General features: G+C 40.1%; 1 protein-coding gene across 13 annotated transcripts in view; it reads right to left on the bottom strand.

Moving 5' to 3' along the window:
• CORIN (corin, serine peptidase) overlaps positions 1–27,296 on the bottom strand; it is a 257,422-nt gene that overhangs the window by 5,544 nt on the left and 224,582 nt on the right. For 4 of the 13 annotated variants that reach the window (XM_019829551.3, XM_045056412.1, XM_045056414.1 and 1 more), the window contains 5 exons: positions 24,726–24,842; positions 22,375–22,424; positions 22,052–22,226; positions 7,597–7,868; positions 5,341–5,474 (listed from right to left, as the gene is read on the bottom strand). In XM_019829551.3, coding sequence (XP_019685110.2) covers positions 5,341–5,474; positions 7,597–7,868; positions 22,052–22,226; positions 22,375–22,424; positions 24,726–24,842 — 748 coding nt within the window. Of the gene's footprint in view, positions 1–593; positions 747–4,532; positions 5,145–5,340; positions 5,475–7,596; positions 7,869–22,051; positions 22,227–22,374; positions 22,425–24,725; positions 24,843–27,296 lie in introns of those variants that run through there. The other 9 variants (XM_045056421.1, XM_045056413.1, XM_045056411.1 and 6 more) reach the window with 6 other exon arrangements.

Here is a 27,296-nt window from a genome sequence, read left to right as displayed (position 1 = left end):
TGTTGATCTCTTGTCAATTCTAAAATGTGAGGGGCAATCTGTTTTACTGAACAGCAGTGAAATAACAAAGGTCTTCCGTAGCAGTTGCACTCTGTTGTAAACTTCTTTGAAGCAGAAAGAGAAATTCACAATCCAATTTACAACTGCACCGAAAATTGTAAGATACCAGGAATAAACTTAACCAGAGAGGTGAAAGACCTATACTCTGAAAACTATAAAACATTGATGAAAGAAATTGAAGATGACACAAAGAAATGGAAAGATGTTCCACGATCTTGGATTGAAAGAACAAATATTATTAAAATGTCCATACCACCTACAGCAGTCTACAGATTTAATGCAATCTCTATCAAAATACCAAGAGCATTTTTCACAAAACCAGAACAAACAATCCTAAAATTTATATGGAACCACAAAAGACCTTGAATAACCAATGCAATTTTGAAAAAGAAAAACAAACCTGAAAGTTTCACAATTTCAGACTTCAAGTTATATTTCAAAGCTGTAGTGATCAAAACAGTATGGTCCTGGCACAAAAACAGACACATTTATCAATAGAACAGAATAGAAAACCCAGAAATAAACCCACAATTATATGGTCAATAAATCTTCAACAAAACAGGAAAGAATATCCAATGGGAAAAAGTCTCTTCAACAAATGGTGCTGGGAAAACTAGTCAGCATGTACATGTCCAGGCAGTAATGTTTCTGACATTGGCCACAGCAACATTTTTCTAGATATCTCTCTTGAGGGAAAGGAAATAAAAGCAAAAATAAAAATGAACTATTAGAGCCACATCAAAATAAAAAGCTTCTGCACAGCGAAGGAAACAATCAACAAAACTAAAAAACCGCCTATGGAATGGGAGAAGATATTTGCAAACGACAAATCCAATAAAGGGTTAGTATCCAAAATATATAAAGAACTGATACAACTCAACACCCACAACACAAATAACCCAATTAAAAAATAGGCAGAAGACATGAACAGACATTTTTCCAAAGAACACATCCAGATGGCCAACAGACACATGAAAAGATGTTCAACATCCCTCATCATCAGGAAAACACAAATCAAAACTACAGTGAGGATATTGAACCAGCCCTGCATCCCAGGTATAAATCCCACTTGGTTGTGGTGAATAATTCTTTTAATGTATTGTTGGATCTGGTTGGCTAGTATCTTGTTGAGGATTTTTGCATCCATGTTCACCAGGGAAATTGGTCTGTAGTTTTCCTTTTTAGTGGGGTTTTTGTCTGGTTTTGGAATCAAGGTAATGCTCGCTTCACAGAATAGTTTGGAAGTTGTCCTTCCATTTCTATTTTTTTGGAATAGCCTCAAAAGAATAGGTGTTAACTTTTCTTATGTCAATAAAAGAAAGGACAAGAACCACATGATCCTGTCAATAGATGCAGAGAAAGAATTTGACAAAATACAGCATCCTTTCTTGATAAAAACCCTCAAGAAAGTAGAGATGGTAGGATCAAACTTCAAGATCATAAAAGCCATATATGAAAGACCCACTGCTAATATCCTCATCAATGGGGAAACACTGAGAGCTTTCCCCTTATGGTCAGGAATACGACAAGAATGTCCACTATCACCACTGTTATTCAACATAGTATTGGAGTCTTAGTCTCAGCAATAAGACAACACAAGGGAATAAAAGGCATCCAAGTCAGCCAGGAGGAAGTCAAACTTTCACTCTTCGCAGATGACATGATACTCTATATAGAAAACCCAAAAGATTCCACCAAAAAACTGCTAGACTGATCCATGAGTTCAGCAAAGTCACAGGATATGAAATCAGTGCACAGAAATCAGTACCATTCCTATACACCAATAATGAAGCAACAGAAAGAGAAATCAATGAATCGATTCCATTTACAATTGCACCAAAAACCATAAAATACCTAGGAATAAACATAAGCAAAGAGGTGAAAAACCTGTACACTGAAAATTATAGAAAGCTTATGAAAGAAGTTGAAGAAGACACACAAAAATGGAAAAAGATTCCATGCTCCTGATTGGAAGAACAAATATTGTTAAAATGTCGATACTACCCAAAGCAATCTACATATTCAACGCAATCCCTATCAAAATGACACCAGCATTCTGCACAGAGCTAGAACAAACAATCCTAAAATTTGTATGGACTCAGAAAAGATCCTGAATAGCCAAAGCAATCTTGAAAAAGAAAACCAAAGCAGGAGGCATCACAATCCCCGACTTTAAGCTATACTAGAAAGCTGTAATCATCAAGACAGTATGATACTGGCACAAGAACAGACACTCAGATCAATGGAACAGAATAGAGAACCCAGAAATGGACCCACAAACCTAATCTTTGACAAAGATTAATCTAATCTTTGACAAAGCAGGGAAGAATATCCAATGGAATAAAGACAGTCTCTTCAGCAAGTGGTGCTGGGAAAACTGGACAGCGACATGCAGAAAAATTAACCTGGACCACTTTCTTACACCATACACAAAAATAAACTCAAAATGGATAAAAGACCTAAATGTAAGACAGGAAACCATCAAAATCCTAGAGAAGAAAGCAGGCAAAAACTTCTTTGACTCGCCCACAGCAACTTCTTACTCAATACGTCTCCAGAGGCAAGGGAAACAAAAGCAAAAATGAATTATTGGGACCTCATCAAAATAAAAAGCTTCTGCACAGCAAAGGAAACAATCAGCAAAACTAAAAGGCAACTGACGGAATAGGAGATGACATATCAGATAAAGGGTTAGTATCCAAAATCTATAAAGAACTTATTAAACTCAACCCCCAAAAAACAAATAATCCAGTGAAGAAATGGGCAAAAGACATGAATAGACACTTCTCCAAAGACATCCAGATGGCCAACCGACACATAAAAAAATGGTCAACATCACTCATCATCAGGAGAATACAAATCAAAACCACAAAGTGGTACCACCTCACACCAGTCAGAATGGAAAACATTAACAACTCAGGCAACAACAGGTGTTGGCGAGGATGTGGAGAATGAGGATCTCTTTTGTGTTGTTGGTGGGAATGCAAACTGGTGCAGCCACTCTGGAAAACGGTATGGTGGTTCCTCAAAAACTTAAAACAGAACTGCCCTACAACCCAGCAATTGCATTACTAGATACATATCCAACGGATACAAATGTGCTGTTTTGAAGAGGCACATGCACCCCCATGTTTATAGCAGCACTATCGACCATAGCCAAAGTATGGAAAGATCCCAAATATCCATTGATAGATGAATGGATAAAGAAGATGTAGTATACACACACACACACACACACACACACACACACACACACACACACACACACAAAATGGAGTATTACTCGGCAATAAAAAAGAATGAAATCTTGCCATTTGCAACTACGTGGATGGAACTAGAGGGTTTCAATGTGAGCGAAATTAGTCAGAGAAAGACAAATATCATATGACTTCAATCATATGAGGAATTTAAGATACAAAACAGATGAACATAAGGGAAGGGAAGCAAAAATAATATAAAAATAGGGAGAAGGACAAAACATAAGACCAAACATTAAATATGGAGAACAAATAGAGGGTGGCTGGAGGGGTTGTGGGAGGGGGGATGGGCTAAATGGGTAAGAAGCATTAAGGAATCTATTCTTGAAATCACTGTTGCACTATATGCTAACTAACTTGGATGTAAATTTAAAAATTAATTAATTTTTTAAAAACTACAGGGGCGCCAGCGTGGCTCAGTCGGTTAAACGTCTGACTTTGGCTCAGGTCATGATCTCACGGTTTGTGAGTTTGAGCCCCGCGTTGGGCTCTGTGCCGTCAGTTCGGAGCCTGGAGCCTGCTTTGGATTCTGTGTCTCCCTCTCTCTCTCTGGCCCTCCCCCACTCACACTCTGCCTCTCAAAAAATGAATAAACATTAAAAATTTTTTTTAAAAAACTACAATGAGGTATCACCTTACACCTGTCAGAATGGCTAAAATCAAAAACACAAGAAACGAGTTAGTGAGGATATGGAGAAAAAGGGACACTCTTGCACTGTTGGTGGGAATGCAAACTGATGCAACCATTGTGGAAAGCAATATAGGGGTTCCTCAAAATGGTAAAAATAGAACTATCCTAAGTTCCAGTAATAGCACTACTGAGTATTTATCCAAAGAATAAAAAACACTAATTCAAAGGGATGCATTCACCCTGATGTTTATAACAGCATTATTTGCAATAGCCAAGTTGTGGAAGCAGTCCAAGTGTTCACTGATTGATGAATGGATAAAGAAGATATGGTATTTATCTTGGAATATGGATATCTTGGAATATGGAATATCATTCAGCCATAAAAAGCATGAAATCTTGCCATTTGCAATGACCCGGATGGAGCAAGAGAGTATAATGCTAAGCAAGGTAACTCAGTCAGAGAAAGACAGATACCATATGATTTCACTCATATGTGAAATATAAGAAACAACACAAACAAAGGGGAAAAAAAGACAAGTCAAGAAAGAGACTCTTAATTATAAAGAATAAACTGATGAGGGGAGGTGGGGAGGGGGATGGGTGAAATCAGTGGTGGAGATTAAGGAGTGCACATGTGATGAGCCCCGGGTGATGAATGGAATTGTTGAATCACTTGTACACTTGAAACTAGTATAACATTGTATGTTAACTATGCTGGAATTAAAATTTTAAAATGGAAAGAAAAAAAATAACTCTTTTGTCCTTCCCTGGTTTCTAGTTCAACATAATATTCAATGAATGTTTATTATATAGAAATAAAAACGCCTCCCTGTATTGCTAAGTTAGCATGCTCAGGAAACTACTGCGACCAGGAATCCTGGGTGTCGAAAGCAATCAACTCAGGAGCAATCAACTCTTGAGACAAAGGTAGTTCTCTCACACAGCCTGGAAGGTGGGATGTGGTGTGTGCTTTAACGCCGTCACCCTGATGGCTGAAAACATCCTTTGGTGCTACTCTGCTGTGGGCAGGGAGGGGAGGTGGGGAGGGGCAGCCTGGTTGGAGCCATGATTACCACTAGCTCCTCACAGAACCTTGTTTGTGCTAGCTGCTGAGATGGGCCAGACAACTGCTTTTCTTCGTTTTGCTGACCCAGGGTGCTGTTCCCCATGCAGTAGATGAGAAAGCTGAGGGCAACCTGAGTGAAGGGCATGGAGGTAGTTAGGGGGATCACTCGGGTACTGGATAAAGTACATACTGTGAATAATTAAACATTTGGTAATAAGCAATCTTCAAAAAGCTTCCCAAAGGGCCACAAATAAATCATAAGTTTATATGGACCCATCGACATTACTGCTGAACTGAATCTCCTCGGTAACCAGAAAGCAATTTACCATGCACGAGTCGACTGTGCCGGACTCATAGCCGGCACATATCATCCGGGTGGTGATGGTCTTCATGTCAAAGTAGGACTGGCATTGCTCCAGAGAGATGATGCGGACTTCTCCCTCTTGCAGCTTAAAAGGCACTAGATTTTTTTTAAAAAGAAGAAACACAATATATAAGAGGGTAAAATGACTCAAAGATGAGGCTAGCTATATATGAAATGATTACATCTGTATACCAAGAGAACCATAATCTTAAAGTGTCGTCTCAAAGACAAGTCTTGTTTGGCGTCAGAATCTTCCAATTAGAAGTGTTGACAGCAATCATCTCATCAAACCCCTTTATTTTACCAATGGGAAAACTGAGGTACAGACTGGTCAAGTAACTTGCTTAGGTAACTTGGCTCGTGCTTCCGCCCCCCCTTAATATATCCTGCAACAAGAACAACAACTACTAAAATGAAAAGGGAAATAATCAAGCCAAAGCACTGCCCCCAGATGCGAGGCTGCTGGATCAGTGTCAGCGGAGCATGCCAGCCCCCTTCTGCTAAGGTACAGAACACCATCTGGTCTAACAGGGGAATGATTGCTCTTAGGTTTACAGAATACGTCTCATCATGTACTGCCATAGCCATTACTGGAGGTAAGAACCTTTAATCCTAGAGGAGATGACAGGGAGATGTCGAAAGGGACAAAGCCATCCCTACTGTCAGCAGAGGGAACATGTGAATTCCATCTTGTTTCTACATTGTCACAGAATAATAACGGATTTCTTGGAGCATAATCTTTTGTTGTTTAGACCTTCTACCAAATTATACACATTGTTCTCCTTTTAGATAGTGATGGTAAAGCAGTGCCTATGTACAGGACAGCTTATAGGAAGAAAGAGTCATGTATGGGAAAATCAGTGTGACGGGAACAGTTTCAATGAATTGTGCAAAGAATAGTGATAAGAACCATCACCAACATTTACTGGGTACAGGCCAGTAAACCTGATCTCGGCATTTTCTGGGCCTCTTGTCTTTAATCTTTGCAATAATCCTGTGAAATAGACAGTTGCTATTATTTTTTTTTTCCATTTTAGAGTAAGCTAGAAAGTCAGGGTCAATCAAACCTTTCTAACTGAATTTGGACCCCTGGTCTTCATGCCATGCCATATATGTGGTCTGTGTGATGCTACATGATTGCTGTGAGTTTGATATGGATATTGTGGAAACACAAGTAGACGCAATATAAAGCATATTCTGCTATATCACATCACAGTACTAATTATAGCTTTGAAAAACCAAGAGCCACAGGGATCGTGACATCGTATGTCCGACACCGCCTTCAAAGGTCTTCCATGGGAGCTCTTCAGATGGCATTGACTCATTTCTATCATTTGACTTTTTCTTTCTGTCCTCAAGTGATCACATAGAAAAGAAACTCAACTTAGCCCATAACTTTTCTGACTAAATTTTGAGAAGAAGAAAAAAACTGTCAATCAAATCGGCAGTTGCTAACATAGATAACAGGATATCAATATACATCGGCATTCCCGAGAGCCGTGCTGGTGTTCTTGATACAGTTGGGGTGGCCAGCACTTACTGTAAAGCAAATGCCTCACTGATTACATTCTTATTCTAAACTTTTAACAGGTCCAACAAAATGAGAGAATCCGTTATGGGAGCTGGGAGTAGGCAGTACCAATTGCTTAATTTTTGTGTTTTGTAGGTTTCAAGCATCTAGAGAGCCCAACTATTTTAATCAATTTAAACAGGCAAATGGCAAATCAGGTTTCCTTCTGGAAGGACTTACAGCTTGTTATGGATGTTGACAAGACCAAATCATAACAGAGAATTGGAAACGTGACCATGCAGCCTGACCGCAGGACTGAAACTGCCTGATCTCCAGAGAGGGGGCTCCCAGTGAGAGTGACTTGGCCTGCAGAGTGCAAATCACCGGTAGAGACCGTCTGAAGCCAGGAAGATAAGCCTTATCTCACAGGGCAGCCCCAGGGCATCGGCAGCGGCTCCCTGGAGAAAGAATCTGGGGTGCAGAGAAGGATTTTTGAGGCTGCATGTGAGCCTGGCAGGTTCAAGTACCGTGAGGTGCTGACACCTCCATGTGCGTGGCAGGTGGGTGTGACACGTGCACCTCGTCTTTGCTATTTGTGGCTACACTTTTAGAAGTGAAAATGGGAAACTGGTGCCAACGGCTGGGCAGTAACACAGTGTTTTCCAGGGACAAACTGAAAGGCAAGTGCTCCTGAGGACGGTGGCTTACTTTTGTTGCCCATATGCCCCCAGCCTGTGATGTAGCAGTACGTATCCGGTTCCAAGGACTGCTCCGTGCCGGGTAAGCAGACCGGCCGCACGTAGATGGTTTCATTGATGTCTTCGCTTAGCTCCACTATGCTGATATCGTAGTCGACCACAGCTCGACTGTAGCGAGGGTGCAGGATGATGGTCCTCACCAGGCGCGTCTGCATAAATGTCGACGGATGGTCTAGGTTGTTGATGCCAAAGACCACTTTCCAGACGGCAGCGCTCTCTCTCCTAAAATGAATTCAAGAGCTATTGGCTTAAACTCGAATTTACATTTTAAAATGTACATGCAAATTTTTTTTAAAAAATTATTTATTTTGAGAGAGAGAGAGAGAGAGAGAGAGAGAGAGAGTGAGGAGGGACAGGGAGAGAAGGAGAAAGATAGAATCCCAAGCAGGCTCCGTGCTGTCAGCACAGAGCCCGACATGGGGCTCGAACTCATGAACCTTGAGATCATGACCTGAGCCGAAACCAAGAGCCGGACGCTTAACAGACTGAGCCACCCAGATACCCCTAAAATGTACATGTGATTTTTAAAAATATTTTGTTTATGTAAATAATGGCTCTTTCCCTGCACCTCTATAATGGCCTGAGTTAATTTGTAAATAGGTATTCTTGTAGAAAGAAAAGCTCGTGTTTCTAGAATGGGGCTATTTTGGAAAGCAAAATTTGTTCAATTTGGAAGGCAGCCAGGGTGGTTTCTTGCTTCAATGAGTGGGAGAAATAATAAAAAGACATGAAGAAGAAAGAGGAAATTCTGGGGCATGGAGAGTCCTGAAAGGTAAGTGAGTAAAGTGTTTTAAGGTGGGAGTTGACTAGAATAATCCCAGCAAGTGCTCAAAAACAATGCAGTCTTGTGAGCCTGACCACCGGAAGTTATGGTAACCTTTTTAAGCCTTTGGCTTGAAATTTTCAAAAGGTTCTTCCAAAAACTTGCCATTTCTTGGAGGCACTTGCTGCTTCTTGGAGGAATTTCTTAGTCTTGGCTTTTTATTCTCCTCCCTTTTCATGTTTCCTCTTGTCTCCTCTTCTCCTCTGCTCTCAAGTCTATGTCAAAGTGCCCCAGGGCTCTACTGTCAGTCTTCTTATTTCATACTCATCCCCTTGAAGATTTCATCTAGTCCAATGGTTTTAAATGCCACCAAATCCTGGTAACTCCCAAACATGTATCTCTAGCTCTCCCCTCCCCCATGAGCTACAAATTTGAATAGAGAATCATCTACTCAACACATTTGCTTGTATATTCAACAATAGCTAAGATTTTTTAGTGTTTACCACATTTTTGACAGTGTTCTAAGCATTCAGAATGCATTTTACAGGTATTTAGTACTTATAACCATGTGACACAGTTGAAACGTCTTTCTCTTATCTCAACATCCTCTGCATCAGCAAATCTTCACCATTTCACTTTCAAATATACCCTGAATCTTGATGTTTCTCCCTCTTCCACAATCTATCTTAATGTAACCACTGCCAAGTACTTGGACCACTGCAATGGCCTCCCAAAAGAAGGCCCTTCTACCCTTAGCCCCCTGAGCTCATTCTCCTCATGGCAGCAGAGTGATCTTTTTAAAAACAACATTAGAGGGGCACCTGGGTGGCTTACTCGGTTAAGTGTCTCACTCTTGATTTGGGTTCTGGTCATGATCTCACAATTCATGAGTTCAAGCCAGTGCAGGGATCACTTGGGGTTCTCTCTCTCTGCTCCTCCCCTGCTCTCTCTCACTCTCTCTCTCTAAAAATAAATAAATAAATATTTTAAAAAATTATATTGAGTCCATCTCATGCTCATAATTCTCCAGGGAAATTGAATCACACTGGAGACGTTGTAGACTTCTCCCCATGGCCCCTGAGCTGACTTGCTCCATTCCAACCCCAAGAACTTTCTAGTTTCAGACATGCTGAGGATATCCTCAACTCAGAGGCTCTTCCCTTTCTGTTCTCTCAGCTCCCATATGGTTCCCACCTTAACTCCTCTTCTTTGAGGTCTCAGCTCAAACACCACCTCCTCATAGCTGTCCTCCTTGGCCACCCAGTCTAAGCTCTATTCTGTCTCCATCACTCTCTACTCTTGACCCTGCTTTAATTTTTATCTCATTGGTATCAATGACATCAACACAGCTGTTTGTCTATCCTCTGCCTTGCACCCAGCATAGAAGTTCCATGAGGCCAGGGACTTGGTTGGTCTTATTCAGTGCTGTATTCACAGGCCCCATGAACTAGTATGTAGCAGGTTCTCAACAAGTATTTGCTTAATGGTGGCTCAATGCACGTAAACACTAGTAAAAACATTTACTAATGGCCACCTAGGCAAAGTCTATTCTTCGTCAACCCTTCCCCACCCTCTCTACCTTTCCCAGTCCCTCCTCCTCCAGAATAGGCCAGGAGCAGAGGAGTGGAGAGGACCACAGTGCTAGCAGAGCTTTCCTAGTGGACACCCCCTTACATGGTGTTAGCGTAAGTGAGCCATGTCAACTGTCCCCACTTGGGAGCTTGCTCAACTAAAGCAGGTTGATTTGACCCACTAGACAGTTGTTTTTCAATCCAGGCTGAACGCCGAATCATGTGGGGAACTCTTGAATACTGATTTTCTCGGCATCACCCCACATCAGTTGAAAGCTTTAGGCTAGGTGGGGCATGGGAATCAATATTTTTAAGAGCTCTCAATGGACTCTCTGACAAAAACTCACCCACATTCCTTCTTTCCTTTGCATGCTTTTCTTTACTGTGTTTTCATGCATGGCAAAGATTCAAAGAGTTGGTATTTCAGGAGGGTTAGGAAAGAAGTGGCCAAGGTCAGCATTCAAAATGTTTACAGCTTTGCTGGATTCTTGGAGTACACTCTACTAAATGACTCTTCTAAAAAACGTAGTCCATGAGTTCTATCCTTTTACCATTGTAAAGAAAAATAATTTTAGGCTATATGAACAGGAATTGATGTCATTCTTCGAATGCAGATATAGATATAGATATTAGCTATCAACATGTAGATAGGTATAGATATATAGATAGTTATAGACATATAGCACTCCTCCATGCCAAACATGGTGCTAGGGATTACAATAAGCAAGATATGATTCCTGCTCAACAAACTTCAGAACTGAATGAAGATGAACAATTAAAGAAACAATCATAGTAAAATGTAGGAAGTGATACCTCATGAGCATTTCAAGATGATATTACAGAAGAATTATTTTTCATTAAAGAAGGCTATCACTCAAAGAATATGTCTTTCTTTCTCTTCCTCCCTCTCTCCCTTCCTTCCTCCTCTCCACCCTCCCTCCTTTCCTCCCTTCCCTCTCCCTCCCTCCTTACCTTCTTTTCTTCTTTCTTTCCTCCCTCCTTTTCTTCTTCCCTCTCTCCTTTCCTTTCCCCCCCTCCCTCCCTCCCTTCCTTCCTTCCTTCCTTCCTTCCTTCCTTCCTTCCTTCCCTCTCCCCACTTTTCTCTCTCCCTCCTTTCCTTCTTTCTCTTTCTCTCTCCTCCTTCTCCCTCCCCTTCCTTTCCTCCCTTCTGTCCCTCTTTCACTTCCTGCCTTCCTTCCCTCCTTCCCTTGTTCCTTCCATTTTTCCATCCTACAGAAGTAAGTACATGACCATTTGAGAAATTCAATATTCCTTTGAGATTCTATCATTTAAGGCATCTGAAATCAAGCAACAATTTATTTCAAATTTATGCTTATTTAATAGCTCCTTGCCCTTGATTCAGAGCTACTAAATTTTGTTTATAACAAATACTCATCCATTTGCTTAAATCATAAGCAGTATTTCAAATAATTGAACACTGCAAATTATTTGTAACAAGATGAAGTAGCATCAATTTCAGACTTAATTACTGTATTGTGCTTAATATAATTCTAACAGTGAAAAGTAAAACTGCTAAATTTTACTAACCTGTATCTAGTAGTTTCTTGCTACATAAGTTACGGTCTTTTTGGCATTAACATCCACCAAAAACAAACAGGGTAACACAGGAAATTCACATAATTTTTGTAATCTGTGAGATATTGTTCTTTTTACTTTTTGTTATGAGTGTGATGGAAAAAAATAAAGTCTCTTTTAATGTTTTTTTTTTCCCAAGGCTGGCAAAAACCAGGAAAACCACAAGCTGTTGTTTGAAATGGACATGTGAAGTGAGGGAATTGTGTATAAATGGTAAATGGGCATATTAAACACATGCTGGAAAGAATGAGTCAGGAATAATAGCAGAGACAACCCCGTGTTGGTGGAAGCAAAAAGAGGAAAGAAAATTTAGAGTTTCATGAATGCCACGGGAGTCTAGTTTCAGTTCAAAATTACCCTGTGGAGAAACACATAAGAACAAAGAGGTTCACCTGGGTGGTTTAGTGAAGCGTTTGAATGACAAAAGAAAAAAAGCCAATTATAGAAGCTGAAAATCTTCAGCAAAAGGAGGATTTTTTTCAAACTGAGCTGTCAGACATCAAAGCATCAGTACAGAGAGCTGGTGCATCCTTAAAGAAGTTTCTGCAGAGACCCGTCATGTTCTGGGAGGGATGAAGCAGGCAGAGAGGAAGCCCAGTGAAAATCCACCAATCAAATGAAAATGGCAGATGGGGCACCTGGGTGGCTCAGTCGGTTAAGCTCCAACTCTTGATTTAGGCTCAGGTCAGGATCTCAGGGTCTTGAGACCTAGGCCCATGATAAGCCCCACACTGGGCTCTGTGCTGGGCATGGAGCCTGCTTAAGACTCTCTCTCTCTCTCTCTCTCTCTCTCTCTCTCTCTCTCTCTCTCTCTCTCCCCTCTCATTGCCCCTCCCCCAACCCATGCATGTGTGCACTCTCACTTTCTCTTTAAAAAATGGCTGAGGAAGACATTAAGAGACCCCTTTTCTCCTTTCATTCTTGCCCTAGATGTTATTTCCTTGTCTGAAATTCACATTTAAGGTCTAATTTGCTTCATGCCTATATGACTGCTTTAATAATGGATACACTCTACAGAGAACATTGAGATGATATGATTTTCACCTAGAATTCTTCAAACATCAGCTCTAGAGAGAAAGCCCAGCTTCGTACACATCTCAGATGACATTCAGGAAAATTTACACGAAATTGCAGGCACAATGTCTCTGGTCGTCAGAACTGGTCACTTTGGTTTATAATTTGCCACCCTGAATTCTAGTTTAGACACAAAAATGCCACATTTTTACTTAATTCAGCTAGCCAGCTTTAGAGATTTTCTAACTTCTTCTCTTAAGAGCACAAAATTTCCCTTTCTTTCACCCTTTCTGATTTTGCTTTAATATCTTATATTTAATATTTATCATTTTAAGAAAAGAAAACTAATATTTATAATTAACACCTGTGATAGAAGTCACCCTAGTTTTACAAGTCTTACTACAGAAATAGCACAGCTAAGTGGTGATTTTGGAGGTAGTTTGTAGGGGACCAAATTTGCACTAAGTAAAGAAATATCACACGATGGCATCATTGTTGTTCTACATATCTTACAAACCTCTTTCAATATTGTACTCTGTCCTTGGTATTTCTAAAGAATTCTCTGCAACGCTCCTGGTAAACAGACTTTAGACTAGGGTGATCGCAGAGTGAATGTGTGAAGGGACTGGATACAGGTCATAAGTACAGTGTGTCAATCATAGGCTCTGTCTACCGTCCACATCTCAGCTCCTGCTTATTGCTGTCATGTTGGAATGCTTGGTGTAACCTGACCTTTTATTTTTTTGAATGTTCAAGGGAAGCCAGAGTGCTGGATTCCTTTTATGGAATCCACAGTTTTAAATGCTGGCCAAACAACAGCAATACAATAGGCAAAAAAACCCCAAAAGCCTGGATTTTATTAGTGTAAGAGTTCTACTTTATAGCTTTCCAAGTATTTCTATACACAATATTTCAAGTTATCTTCTTACCAACTGCAAGATGTAAATAGGAATTCTAATTCCATTTTAGAGAATAGAAAGCAGTGACTCACAGCAGATGAGTGACATATCTAAAGTCACAGAGATAGTATATGATGGTGATAGACCGGAATGCTGGTCCTTTAAACCCCTGGAGCACACCCTTTCTACCAAACTTCTCTGAAACAAAGAGAAAGATCTACAGGCATCTACATAGGAATCAGGTACTGGCCACAGGAAAGCATGTAACATGGTGGAGACTCACTGGTGAGATAGCAGGAAGATATCTTCTTTTTCCTGAACATATCATCCTGCCATGATGGGGAGCTAGCCACCAGCGGTAAAATTGCAGAAGGTGAAAAATCCTGTTATCCCAGGGCCCGAAAAAGCAAGAGAAGGAGGTAGTCAGATACATATCATAGACATTCAAGAAACAGATTTCAGAATGTTTTGAAAAAAAAAGGCAGACATGATAGTGTGCCCTGGGACTCTTAAAGCAAGTATAACTCAGGAGACATGAGAGAATTAAAGTGCCAAATTCTGATGCTAATTGTCACAAGTGACTGCAGTAAGAAAATGAAGAGTCATCTAAAAAGCAAATGTGACTGCACAAGGATCCCAGAGCTTTGCAACTGGAAACCATCACAAAACACTGGCATGAAAGCATAGTAACTATTGGAAAGTCTTTGTCATAGGCTGAGCAGTGGTATGTTTAAGTAGGAAAAAAGTAGGAAAAATAAAAATGGCTTCTCTGCAAAATAATGTGCAAGAACAAGGAAAGGGGAAATTTTCTGTCTGTGGCAAATAATATTACTAAAGAACTAAGACAAAACAGAACTATTGGAAGTTTCCTTTGCTTCCAGTTTCTCCATTCAAAGAGAATATTCTTCAGACAATATGCAGAAGATTCATCTTTCCATTTCATAAAACATACAGGGGCTTAATACATTACAATGTTGAACAGATGTGTGGTCTAAGATTTGGGAGGACTCAGTGAGACGTCATTGACCTTCTGTGAGATATATTAACGTTTCTAGTTCCACACAAGTTATAGTCCTAACTACTCAAACAATTGCATCTTTGAAACATCTAGAAGATGAGTGGCTGAAAGAAATGAAAACACAGGGATGAGGAAGACAGTTCATGCCCTCATGGAGCTTTTATTCTACTTAAAGAATATATAAAGAAGTAGGATTATCTCAGGCACTTAAAAGTGACAAAATAGGAGAACTTGATAGATGACTGAAGGGGGTGGGGGTTCACTGTATTCAAGATGGTTAGGGAAGGCCTTTGACAGAGCCATACTTAAATAGAGACTTTAATAACCAGAAGGAGGTAGCTTTGTGGCTCTAACTGTGAAAACAGCAAGTTCAAGTGTCCTAAGGTGGATATGAGCTTGGAGGATTTCAGTGACACGAAGAAGGCTAGATGTCTGCAGCCCAGTGAACCATGGGAGTATAGGGGAAGATGTAGTCCAAGAAGTAGGACTAGATCTTGAAAGGCTATGATGAGAAGATTTTATTCTTGCTACAATGGGAAGCCATTGTGAAATTTTAAGTAGGGGGAGCGACATGGTCTGATTCACATCTTAGAAAGATCACTATCTCACCGTGTGGATAATAGACAATAAGGGAACAAGAGAGCAGTCCAAAAGACCAGACAGGAAACTGTTTTAATTGTTGTTATGGATTGATTGTGTTTCTCTCTCAAATCCATATGTTGAAGTCCTAACCATGGGTACATCAGAATATGACCTTTTTGGAGATGAGGTCTTTACAGAGATAATCAAGTTAAAATGAGGTCATTAGGATGGGCCCTAATCCAATGACTGCTGCCCTTATAAAAAGGGGAAACTGTAGATAGGGATGCACACCAAGGGAACACTATGTGAAGACAAAGGCAGAGATTTGTGTGATGCTTCCACAAACCAAGGGATACCAGAGATTGACAGCAACCACCAGAATCTAGGTGAGAGGCATTCTCTCCCAGCCTTCAGAAAGGACCAACCCTTCTCATATCTTGATCTTGGACTTCTAGCCTTCAGCACTGTAAGACAATAAACATCTGTTGCTCAAGCCACCCAGTTTATAGTATTTGGTTATGGCAGCCCTAGAGAACTAATACAATAGTGAAGACCTGCTATGATAATGACTTGGACTAGGAATATAGGGTGAAGATGGTGAGAAATGGTTGGGTTAGAGATATTTTGGAAGAAGATCCTACAGAAATTATTATTAGAGTAAATGTGAGAGGAATTAAGGATAATTCCTAGGTTTGGTGAACCAATGGATCATGATGATTTTTACTGAGATGGGGAAAGTTTGTGAAGCACACAATTATTTGATCAGTGGGAGAGGCAAGAAATCAAGTTTTGTTTTGGCCTCGTAAAGCAGGATGTTTATTACATATTCAAATGGACATCTCATCTAAGCAGTTAGTTATACATGTTTAAAGTCAATGGGTAGTAGTGAGGGGTGGGAAGAATCTGGGTTGGGATGGAGATATATGTTTGGAAGTCATGAACAAATATGTGATATTCATATTTTATATTAAAATGTGATATTCAAAATGATATTCATGTCAATACTTGATCTTCATATTTGCTCACATATGAACACATATTTAAACCATATTATTAGATGAGCGTAGATGGATAAGAAAGCCACAAATTGGGCCCTTGTCTTAGCTTGGGATGGTATAATAAATTACCGTAGACTGACTAACTTAAATAATACACATTTACTTCTCATAATTCTAAAGGCCAGAAGTCTGAGATCAAGGGGATAGCATGGTTAGCTCCTGGTGAAGACCCTCTTCCTACTTTATAGACAGCAGTCTTCTTGTTGTAACCTCATATGGCAGAAAAAGGTGGAAAGCTCACTTTCTTTTCCTGTAAGGACATTATTCCCATTATGGGGCTTCTACTTTCATGACTTAATTATCTCCCAACAGCCCCACCTCCTAACTTCATCTAATTAGTTTCAACATATGAATTTGGAGGGGAAACAAAGCCTGAGGTCCATAATAGCTCAGGAGCACTAAAGCACTCAGTGGCCTAAAAAAGGAAGAGATGGAAAAAGAGAAATAGGTAGGTCAGTGAAATAAGAGGAAAACAAGAACATTTTTGTTATTCTAAAATAAAAGTGAAGAAAGTATTTCAAGAAAGATGTAGTGATGAAATACTAGGGAGGGTTCCAATAAGTTGGAAACTGAAAAGTCACCATTGAATATGGCAAGATGGAAGTCATCAAAGACTTTGATAAGTGCCATTTTTGTGGTGACCCTGATGAGAGCTCGACCAGGGTGGGTTGAGGAGAAAATGAAAAGTGGAAAAGGGGAGACAGTGACTGTGCCGAAGTCTTTTAGGAGTTTTACTGTGAATAGTAGCCAAAATGGCCAGTAGTTGAAGAGAGATGGAAAGTCAAGAGAAGGGGGCTCAAGGTAGTGATATCAAGGCATGTTTGTCGAAGAGAATGACCCAGCAAAAAAGGGAGAAACTGATGATACAAAACAGAAATGATGATTTTAAAAATAAAGTCTTGAAAAAGATGAAGGAGGACATGATTGTCTTAAACAGAAATAGACACATCTTCCACCATAACTCAGGGGAGAGTAGGGGATATGGCCATATTTACAGGCAATTTGTTGGGATTAAGGATGAGGCAAGGTGGAATATATGGCAGTGTCTGTTCTCTCCATGAAGCATGAGGTGAGACCAATGGAGGGTGAAGAGGATTTGGGGAGAGAGGAGAACATGTCAGATAGTTGTCTCTGAGGGTAGAAAAGTGATCTTACTATGGAAGTAGATTAGAAGTGTCCCACATTGTTAGATGCTCATTTGAGACTCATGATCACACATTTTATGTGAACTCAGCAGTTGGGCGTGTGATATTCTTCAGCAATGTGGTTAGCTGTTCAGGTGCAGATGCAGAGTACATAGTAGGTGGCACGACTAGAAGAAACAAGTAAGTAACTACAAAGCTTAAGAGAGGAGGAGCTCCCATTTTCAGTGAGCCCCAGAAACTATGAGGTTTGGCCCATATTTTAAGCCAACTTCTGACTACATCCTAGACCCAGATATTTTCCACTGGAGAGAGGAGGGGAGAGAATATCTCCATAGGAGGCAGCACAGTGGCAAGAATGGAGTCAGGTCCTTGTCACCAAGGACTTTTCAAAACTACACTTACTTATTCTTCAGTGACACTGGAAAACAGCACCTCAGGGGACATATGGATCCAAAATGGAGAATTTCTGCTTTACTGGGCACTATTACTGATGGGAGTGGATAAAATTCCTCAAGGGAATAGAACAGAAAAACAAATTGTGAATTACTGGCACAGTTCATAGGCACCTAGAGATAAAGAGGGAATCATGAGGACACAACATGATTTAACTTTTAAAAAGTCAGACCAAACCTCTCACTTCCTTTTCTGAGTGCAGTAACAGACTGTTAGATTAGGAGAGCTGGGTGAGCACAGTGACTTTGTTCTATGGAGAATGAGAGAGGGAGCTCTCCAGAAGGATGTAGAAAGATGACAGAGTAATATTAAAAGTCTAGCTGACGTTGAATGTCAGGGATGGTGCTGATCGCCACTCTTGGGTAATGTCCCCCCTCAATTCCGAAAAGCAAGAATATTGGGATCAGAAGATGAGGTATTTGCATTGACTCAGTTTTGGACATCTGCCTGGTCTGAATGGCAGGCAAATCCAGGGACAAAGACATTGAAAGTCTGGGTGAGAGGACTGAAGTGATTAGCCTGGCACACAAGGTTAACTGTGGAGAGGAGGGCATGAGAAGACTAGGGGACTGAAATCACTGGGGGACACGTGCAGACTAGCAGCCACAGTCCTGTTGGACAGAAGAGTTGGCTGGGTGAAATCACAGCATGGGTAACGTGGTGGGGTTAAGGGTTGTGGTCATCTAGTGAGGTGATCATTTTTTATGCGCATTTCCTGGTGAGCAATTAGATGCTTCTGACAAGTGCCACTTGTGTGCCAGCCTAGGAAGTCCAGCCTTAAGTCTTTCAGAGGCAAGAGAAGGCAAGAACAATGCGTGAAATTACTCCTGAAAGTCAAAGTCTTTCTTGTTCAGAGCTGTTGAAGTTGAGTTGTTATTAGGGCATACGGGCCTTGGTCTGATCAGCTTAGTAACTCATGTTTTTAATTTTCATTTGGGATTTTTAAATACTTTTTCAAAGAAGAGAAAAACAAACCTGTCTTTTTGGTTTTTTTCTTTCTACCAATATAATTTAAAAAGACAGGCTTGATAAGACCTACAGATGGATCATGCTGGGCCTTGCCAAAGTATGGGATCACAGTGTGAAGTAAAGCCCATTAATTGCAGCAGTTGATGACTCCAGCAGGGAATGGGGCTTACAATGAGACGTTCTCAAAGCTTGCCGGCCACTGGAGAGATTGTAAAATTGAATCAGTTATTAGCACATATTCAGGAGAAGGCTTATTTGAAGTTGGGCAATTTCTAGCTTTTTATGGACAGACCAGATCCCTCTTGACAGTTCTGTTAAGTCTAGTGTTCCATGAAATTTCACCAAGACCTTTGATATTATATCCATTTCCTTAATTGTAAACACATATTTCTTTTCGAATGCAAGGTTTCTTCTTAACTTTACAGAGCTGTCAATGACAGAGGAAGCTTGGATACCACATATGGAAATGACAAAAGTGGTTTAATGAACCTGGTTTAGCTAGCACGTAAAGAGTACTGTTGGATTTATTTAGGTGATCATCTTTTGATGAATGTAATCTTGCTAGTATCATCTTCTGCTTATCACAGAGCTATACACCAAAACTGGGAAAGGCATCTGGAAACATCTGGCCCCTTCCAAAGCAATAACATTGTAGTGTATTTTCCTGACATACTACCCAGACTTTTCCAATTGCTTTGGGTCTTACACACTAAAAGTTCTCAAGAGGAGGTACTGGTTTGATTTTTTTTATATTTTCTTTTCCCCAAACGAGCAATCAACTGGAAATACACGTTTCCATTTTACAATTGTACTCTAATTACTCGTTTAAATGTCTGTCTCCTTACTAGGTCAGCACTTCAAGGAAGGAAACATGTATTCATCTCTGTAACCCCCATGTAGAGCTGAATATATATGCTGGGACTGTAGCCCGTAGCAACAAGGACCAGTAGGTGAGTAGCTGTGCTTGAGAAGATGTATTGCAGTATTGCTAAAATGGTAGCAAAGTGGGACTAACCTGAACGTCCATCGACTAGGGGATAATGGAAAAAGTTATGGTAAATCTATATAATGGAATATCATTTAGGTTTGAAAAAGAGTGAGGGAGAGCCACGTCTATTAACCTAGAAAAAGAGTGAGGGAGAGCCACGTCTATTAACCTAGAAAAAGAGTGAGGGAGAGCCAAGTCTATTAACCTAGAGGGAGGTCCATGATATATTATCAAATGAGAAAAACAACTTAACAAACGAAAGCACAGAGTATGATTCCAAATTATAAAAGTAAACAGTGGCACCCTGCGAAAAGTCTCTGTGTTCACAGCTGTGAAGGAACACTCCCTCGGCTATCACAGGGGTTACTGTGGAAGACGATGAGAAGGGAGAAGACAAAAATACAGCAAATCTGTAAAATACACAAAAATACACAAAATGTAAAGATACTCATGTGATACTGCAAAGGGAAAAGGTAGAATGCACGTTTTCAGCAGTAATTTTTTAAAAGAACAGTTGACCTTTATCAAGAGCTTACTGATCAATGTCAGGCATGGTTCTCAAGGCTTTGCATAAGACTATTTCACTTACTGCCCGCACCAGCCCTGTGAGGTAGGGACTATTATTTCCCTCATGTCATAAGTGAAGAAACTGTGGCCCAGAGAGGTTAATGAATTGACCCGTGATGACACAGCAAGTGGCAATGCTAAGAAAAAATGTGAATAGGCAAAAAAAAAAAAAAAAAAAGAGAGAGAGAGAAGAAATTGCATTTTTTTTTCTAGAAATTAAGCTGATCAAATGAAAAGAATCAATTTGGTCAGGTGATAGAACTATGAGTTATTTTGTCTTGAATATTTGCTATTATTTAATATTTAATTTTACTTTGGAGTAAAGTAAAATTATTAAAAATAAATAGAAAAAAGGTGTGGTGATTTTAAAACATGCCGTCAAATCTTCCTCCTACTGAGAGGAGAGTTCCTTGCTTCTTCCCTTTGGAGCTGAGCGGGGCTTGTTGGGGCTCCGACCAACCACAGAGGTGAGGTACCTGCCTCTTTGTGTGTTTTTGGAGGCTAGGTCAAAAAAGGCAACACACCTTCCTCCCAGCTCCCTTTCTGAGCAGCTGGTTCTGGGGGACCAGCCACCATGGTGTTGAGTCCCACATGGAGATAGATGTACTAAGGCCCCAGCCAACAGGCAGCATCGACTGCCTGCCTTCCGATGGTTCTAGCCCTCAGCCTTAGAATCTTTCAACCAAGGCCCCAGACATTGATGATCAGAGACAAACTGCGCTGGCTATGTCAGCTCCAAACGTCTGACCCCCAGAATTGGATTTTTTGTTTGTTTGTTGTTGTTATTGTTTGATTTGGGGTGGTTTTTTTTGTTCTTTTTTGCTTTTTTTTTTGTTTTTTTGTTTTTTTTGTTTTGTTTTGTTTTGTTTTGTTTTGTTTTTTGTTTTTTTGGCTCCTAAAATACACAGTCGATAGAACAGGTGCAGTGATATTTGTCAATTTAGGGTAGGGTTCCCCTTTATCTTATTTTTCTAGTCCCTTCAGGCATATTGTGATGATGAATTTTATATGCCAATGAAGTTAGGCCATGGTGCCCAAATATTTGGTGAAACATTGTTCTGGATGCTTTCGTGAAGGTATTTTGGGCAAGATTAACATTTAAATTGGTGGACTTTGAATAAAGCAGACTACCCTCCATAATATGATTATCCTCATCCCATAAACTGGAGACTTTAAGAGAACAAAGACGGGTCTCCCCTGAGCAAGAAGAAATTCAGCCAGCAGTCTGCCTTTGCATTCAAACTGAACCTCTCCCTGAGACTCTAGGCTGCCAATCTACACCATTAGGTTTTGGACCCACCAGCACCCGCACAATCATGTGAGACAATTTCTTAAAATAATTTCACCCCTCCTCTCTCATTCTCTGAGAACCCTAATACACATATTGGCGTGCCTTTAACTCTGCTTCTCAAACTCCTCACAAATCCTCCCAGCTAACCTCACTATAGGAAACATAAATCCCCTCTGTTGAACTTCAGATGTAGTTAACGTATTTAAGGGGGCTGGAAAAGAGACTAATGCTAGCTGGAGAGCCAACCTTCTAAACCTCTTTCTTCCACTTCCCCCCTCTTTAGGGAAAAATCATAAACAATATGATTGCCAGTAAGTGATCAGCACATACACAGGATGACAACATCAAGGATAGGAAAATCTAAGCAGATCAAGGAAGTAAATCAACTGTGGCTTCTGCACTGAAGTGGCTTCGCAGAATTATATAAGACACTAAGAATGCCCGAGTGACAGAATGATCAGGTTGAGGCAAAGCCGAAGGATGGAGCTTACCCCTCAAAGCAGTGGGCAACCGTCAGGACCCACTTCTTGGCAATGAGGACACAGCCACAAATGTGTCCACTGGGGTCACTCTGCAGGGAACACTGCCATGGCCATCTTCCAGGACGACTCGTTCGACCCCCAAGGATCCTCTTGTTCATTCGGGCAGCAGGGCGGCGCCCACAGTCTACCAGGGAGCAGGAAAGACAGCGGGTGATTCACCAACAAACCCAGCTCCATGCTTGGATCTTTGCTGTTAAGTGCAAGTTATTGTTTTTGCCCTGAGCCAAACCAGTTAAGTTCGTATTCCATTGCTACACCACTAATTCTCTCACCTTGTTTAGTACACAGAAGAGAGATCTTACTTCTGCTCTGACAAGGCTGCCTAGATTTGGAAACATAAAATGGCATAGTGTTAAGTCACATATTTATCACTCACTTCAAACACTACCACCGAAAAGCAAGACATAGGTTCCACTGTTCCCAGAGGTTGTATTCTTTGAGTAATGATTGTCTGTACTGGTGCAGGAATTCTGGAGGCAGGGCTATTGTCAAATACCACCTTGGAAATGACGGCATATGGAGGATGTTTACTTTTTTTTTTTTTTAGTTTGTTTAATATCATCATAATATATTTTCACATGTGTGGGAAAAGAAACTACTTTTAGCAAAGTCTCCCACATCATCTTGGCTGGTGGCACCGCCCAGAATATTGACTCAGACCATAATTTTCTTTTTTTTTTCTTTTTTTTTAATATGAAATTTATTGTCAAATTGGTTTCCATAAAGCACTCAGTGCTCATCCCAACAGGTGCCCTCCTCCATGCCCATCACCCAATTTCCCCTCCCTCCCACCCCCCTTCAGCCCTCAGTTTATTCTCAATTTTTAAGAGTCTTATGTCAAACCATAATTTTCAAAGTAAGGAGAGGAAGGCAAGGGAATTGGGTGATTTCTTAGAATCTCTAGTGAGAAAGGAGCGTGTCAGATTTTTACGCTTAGGGAGAGGGTGTGGATGTTCAAAACAAGTTGCAAATAGTTTAGAGAGATAAAATATTACTTCAGAAAGTTAGAGAACAGATAAAGGAATTGAATATTTAGACTGGAAAAGAATCATGAAGATACTTGTAATAATAAAATGTGGATCTAGGGCACCTGCCTGGGTGACTCAGTTGGTTGAACATCCAACTCGGTTTTGGTTCAGGTCATGATCTCACAGTTTCGTGGGTTCGAACCCCACATCAGGCTCTGTGCTGGCAGTGAGAAGCCTGCTTGGGATTCTCTCTCTCCCTCTCTCTCTCTGACTCTCTCTCTCTCTCTCTTTCTCTCAAAATAAGTAAACTGAAAATAAAATTTTAATGTGGATCTATGATTGGCTGACAAGAAGAAGGGGGTTAAATTTATTCCATGTAACTCTAGATGGCAGGATCAGAGCCAGTCAGTAGAATTACAGGAATAATGGGTTCAGTAAAGAAAGACTTTTCTAAAAACCAGGGTTAACCTTTAAAGGTAAGAACATGGGCCATGTTTAAGCATCTATCAATGTGACTGCACAAGAGAATTCAATGTAGGAAATATTAAGTTTCAATCACAAAGTTTTCTTTCAACCATGAAGCATTTATTCACAGTATACATTTAAAAAAACAAAAGATACTTTGAGACTGTCAATGGGGCGCCTCGGTGGCTCAGTCAGTTAAGCAGTTAGGCTACTGACTCAGTTTTGACGGTTTTTGCTTTAGTATATATGATCTCATGGTTTCATAAGTTTAAGCCCTGCATCGAGCTCTGTACTGGGGACATGGAGCCTGTTTGGCATTCTCTCTCTCTCGCTCTCTCTCTGCCCCTCCCCCACTATGTCTCTGTCTCTCTCAAAACTAAATAAACTTTAAAAAATTAAAAAAAAATACTGTGACATGCTTAGAATCCTAGACCTCTCAGAAAAAAAGAAGTATCCCTAAATATGCCATGTCCATATTCCCTTTTGAGGATCTGCTATATTTTCATTTCTTGGTAAATTTGCATGGGGATGTGTGCAATTATTTGTATCAATAAGTTATATAATTCAGAAAACACATGTTTGCTTTTTGCCTTCCCACAACCTGAAGTCCTGTCTCCTACTTACTCTCTATCTTGTTATCTTTAATTTCTTTGTAGTATTTCCAAATATCTGAAATGTATTTTGTTTACTAGCTTATAGTTTCTCTGTCTACCTATACAATGTAGGTTTTTTAAGACCAGAGCAAGCGGACTTTCAAGGCTACTTGATTATAATTTCATTTTGTGTCAATTTTTCCCTCAGACTCTCCAAGTTTGATCAGTTCTCATCACTTCAGTTCCCTCCTAACTAGTTCCATGTAGCATCTGTAGGGTATTAGACATGAGAATTTACTTTGGATAGGATTTGGAAAAGCTCCAAAATTAGAATCTAAGTTCCTCTTCCTTCACCATAATAGTTTCTGTAATCTTCATTAAAGAAAAATGTAATTAGCAAGAGAAAAGAATCTGTGTCTAGAAAGAAGAGATAAAGCAAAACATTGTTGAAATATGAAGGTCAATCACCATTCTATGGAAGTTCTTTATTGATGTGATACATTTGGATTATGCTAAATTAGAAACAGGAGAAAGCCCCTGATGATAGATTCCTGCTCCATAATCCACTCTACACAGCTCTTGTGAAGAGTGTCTTACCCTTTTACCAGCAGTTCATGCAAAGTGGTCCCATTGAGGCTCTCCCAGTTGGAGTGTAATGTCAGCCACTCCTGGTCTTGCTCCTGTCCCTGTACCAATTTAGTCACAGATGGTTCTCTAATAGAAGGACAAATAACAATGAAATATTCAAAGCACAGTGATCTTTGACAGGCCATATCATTATTTAACACTCATTCTCTTTCAAAAAGAAACATTACAGGGGCGCCTGGGTGGCTCAGTTGGTTGAGAGACCAACTTCGGCTCAGGTCATGATCTCATGGTTTGTGAGTTTGAGCCCCGCGTCGGGCTCTGTGCTGACAGCTCAGAGCCTGGAGCCTGCTTCTGATTCTGTGTCTCCTTCTCTCTCTGCCCCTCCCTCACTCATGCTCTGTCTCTCTCTGTCTCAGAAATAAATAAACATTAAAAAAAATTTAAAAAACAAACAAAAAACCCAAAAAGAAACATTACATTATAAGTCAATATTTCAATAGTGGGGGGGGGGGGTTGTATTAGAAATTTGGCATGGAATGTGATCAATAGAAGAGGAAGCTACTAAAAGTATATACTAAAGCAATAAAAATCTCAGTTGTTACAGCTGTTTTAATCATGCTCTTCACTGACATGTACTTGAACTTTGTGAGGTGTTCGAATTCTAACGTATACGACATAAAAGTTCCAATATCTCAAAAACAAGAGCAACTTCGGGCAGGGATCAAAAAAAGCAAGATAAAATTTATCTGCCTGGGATTTTTTTCTCCTCTCTTCTTGCCCAATGTAATTCTGCAATGCAGCGATACCTTAAAATGAAGTAAATACAGTAAAAACTAAAGAAGTAAATAAGTAAATTGATTGCTATGTAATATCTATTTGGACAGCACAAAACTGTAATGATTTTTCTCAACATACTATAAAATCTTTATGCACCAAAAGTCAGGAAAAACTCTGGAAAATAGAAATGGGAGTTAAACACTATTATTTTCCTCTTTTCCTGTCTTCTTAATCAACTTCTATGAATCCTTTTCTGTGAATGTCTTATTCAATCATTCAAGTACATATGGTTACACCACATCCAAGATTGAAAACCTTGGGTTTTCAATCCAAAGACTGAAAATTGGGGTTCAAAAGTATGCAGGTTTTATGTAAAATATTCTATTCTTCATGAAATAATTGGCTCTTTTAGGCGATCTGTATTTGCCGAAAACCTTTTGCAGTTCCATCACCTGAAGCCCCAGGGTAGATGAGGTGGAGGAATGAATTTAGACAGGAGGGAGGAGGGCTGCTTCTAAACCTGGAAGGAAGATGATACTTTGCTGAAGTTGGAGGGGAGTAGAGACTTCAAATCGGATAGCCTCTATCTTTCTTTCCAAGTAAAAGGTGAGCTCCTCAGATGAAAGTTGGGGATGTCAGGGGCTCATGATGACAAGGAAAGTGACAGGTATAAGGATTCGTTCCCTGGTGGAAGTGTTTGAAGAAACACATCAAAGATAACGAGGACAATGGCAACAGCACTGAGGGTTCAGATGAATCTGGAAATCCTGAAATTGTGCCAGCATCAAGTCTTCATGCTTAGTGACTTTCTTTTCCAATAACGGATGGATGACACTTTTTGAAAAAAAAGAGGGGGTGGTGTAGAGGGCACAAAAGGGAAGCAAAGTTCGGTTCAGTGGCATTGAAAGGGAAATGAACATTGCAGCTGATTATTATTTACAAATTATTTCTAAAATTTTCACTTTATGAGATTTAACTAATCTCATCATAGAAAACAAAAGGAACAAAACCTTCCCCAAATCCTGTTACTTTTAAAAAGAGGGAAACCCTCTAAAGAGAACTGATGACAGAATAAGAGCCAAAGAAAAAAACAAAACAGAGCCCTTAATAATGAATGGATTCTAATCACTGGATGTTAAAGCAAAGAGCATGCACCCTGACCACACTTTAAGAAGAGTTCCACCAGATTTAAATTTAGTTAGAAACTTGAATGAACAGTGAGGTCGTTGAAGAGTTCACAAAACCTACTGCAAAATGAGGGTTTTCCTTGTCCTTGACCAAAATGAGAGTATGGCTTTCTGTTAATCTCAGAAGTTGCGTATGTGGAGGCATAGTGAGAGGGAAACTTTCAATGTCAGACAGAGGTCACAAATACCACTGACAGTATTTCTCCTGATACCTGCATCCTGAGAATTATGTTCTGTGGTAGAACAACTTGGGAGCCTCCTAAATCCAGGCATTTTACTGGCCAAAAGACAAAGGAAGATGAGCATCAGATTAAATTTGTTGTTTAAGTCATTCTTTAGGCAGGTATTTATAAGGCAAAAGGGATTTGCACAGGGAAGTCTATTCAGCATAGGATTTGCACCGATGGTGGATAGAAAAATCATTGCAAAGGAAACTTCAGTCTTTCAATCTGCAAGGCAACTTCAGTTACCCTGAAAAAAGGTCTCCACAGAGCAAGGCACATGGGATGTTTCTGCATTTCATTCATTAATCTCCAACAAGAAAGGCAATTTAGTCTGAATCTCTCACTTACATCAAGTGGAAAATATAAGAAATTCATCATCAAGAAGAGGGGAA

The sequence above is a fragment of the Felis catus genome, chromosome B1 (assembly GCF_018350175.1).
Source record: "Felis catus isolate Fca126 chromosome B1, F.catus_Fca126_mat1.0, whole genome shotgun sequence".
Classification (NCBI taxonomy): Eukaryota; Metazoa; Chordata; class Mammalia; order Carnivora; family Felidae; genus Felis; species Felis catus.
The sequence above is the reverse complement of the archived record's forward strand: the minus strand, read 5'-3'. Positions and strand labels throughout refer to the sequence as shown.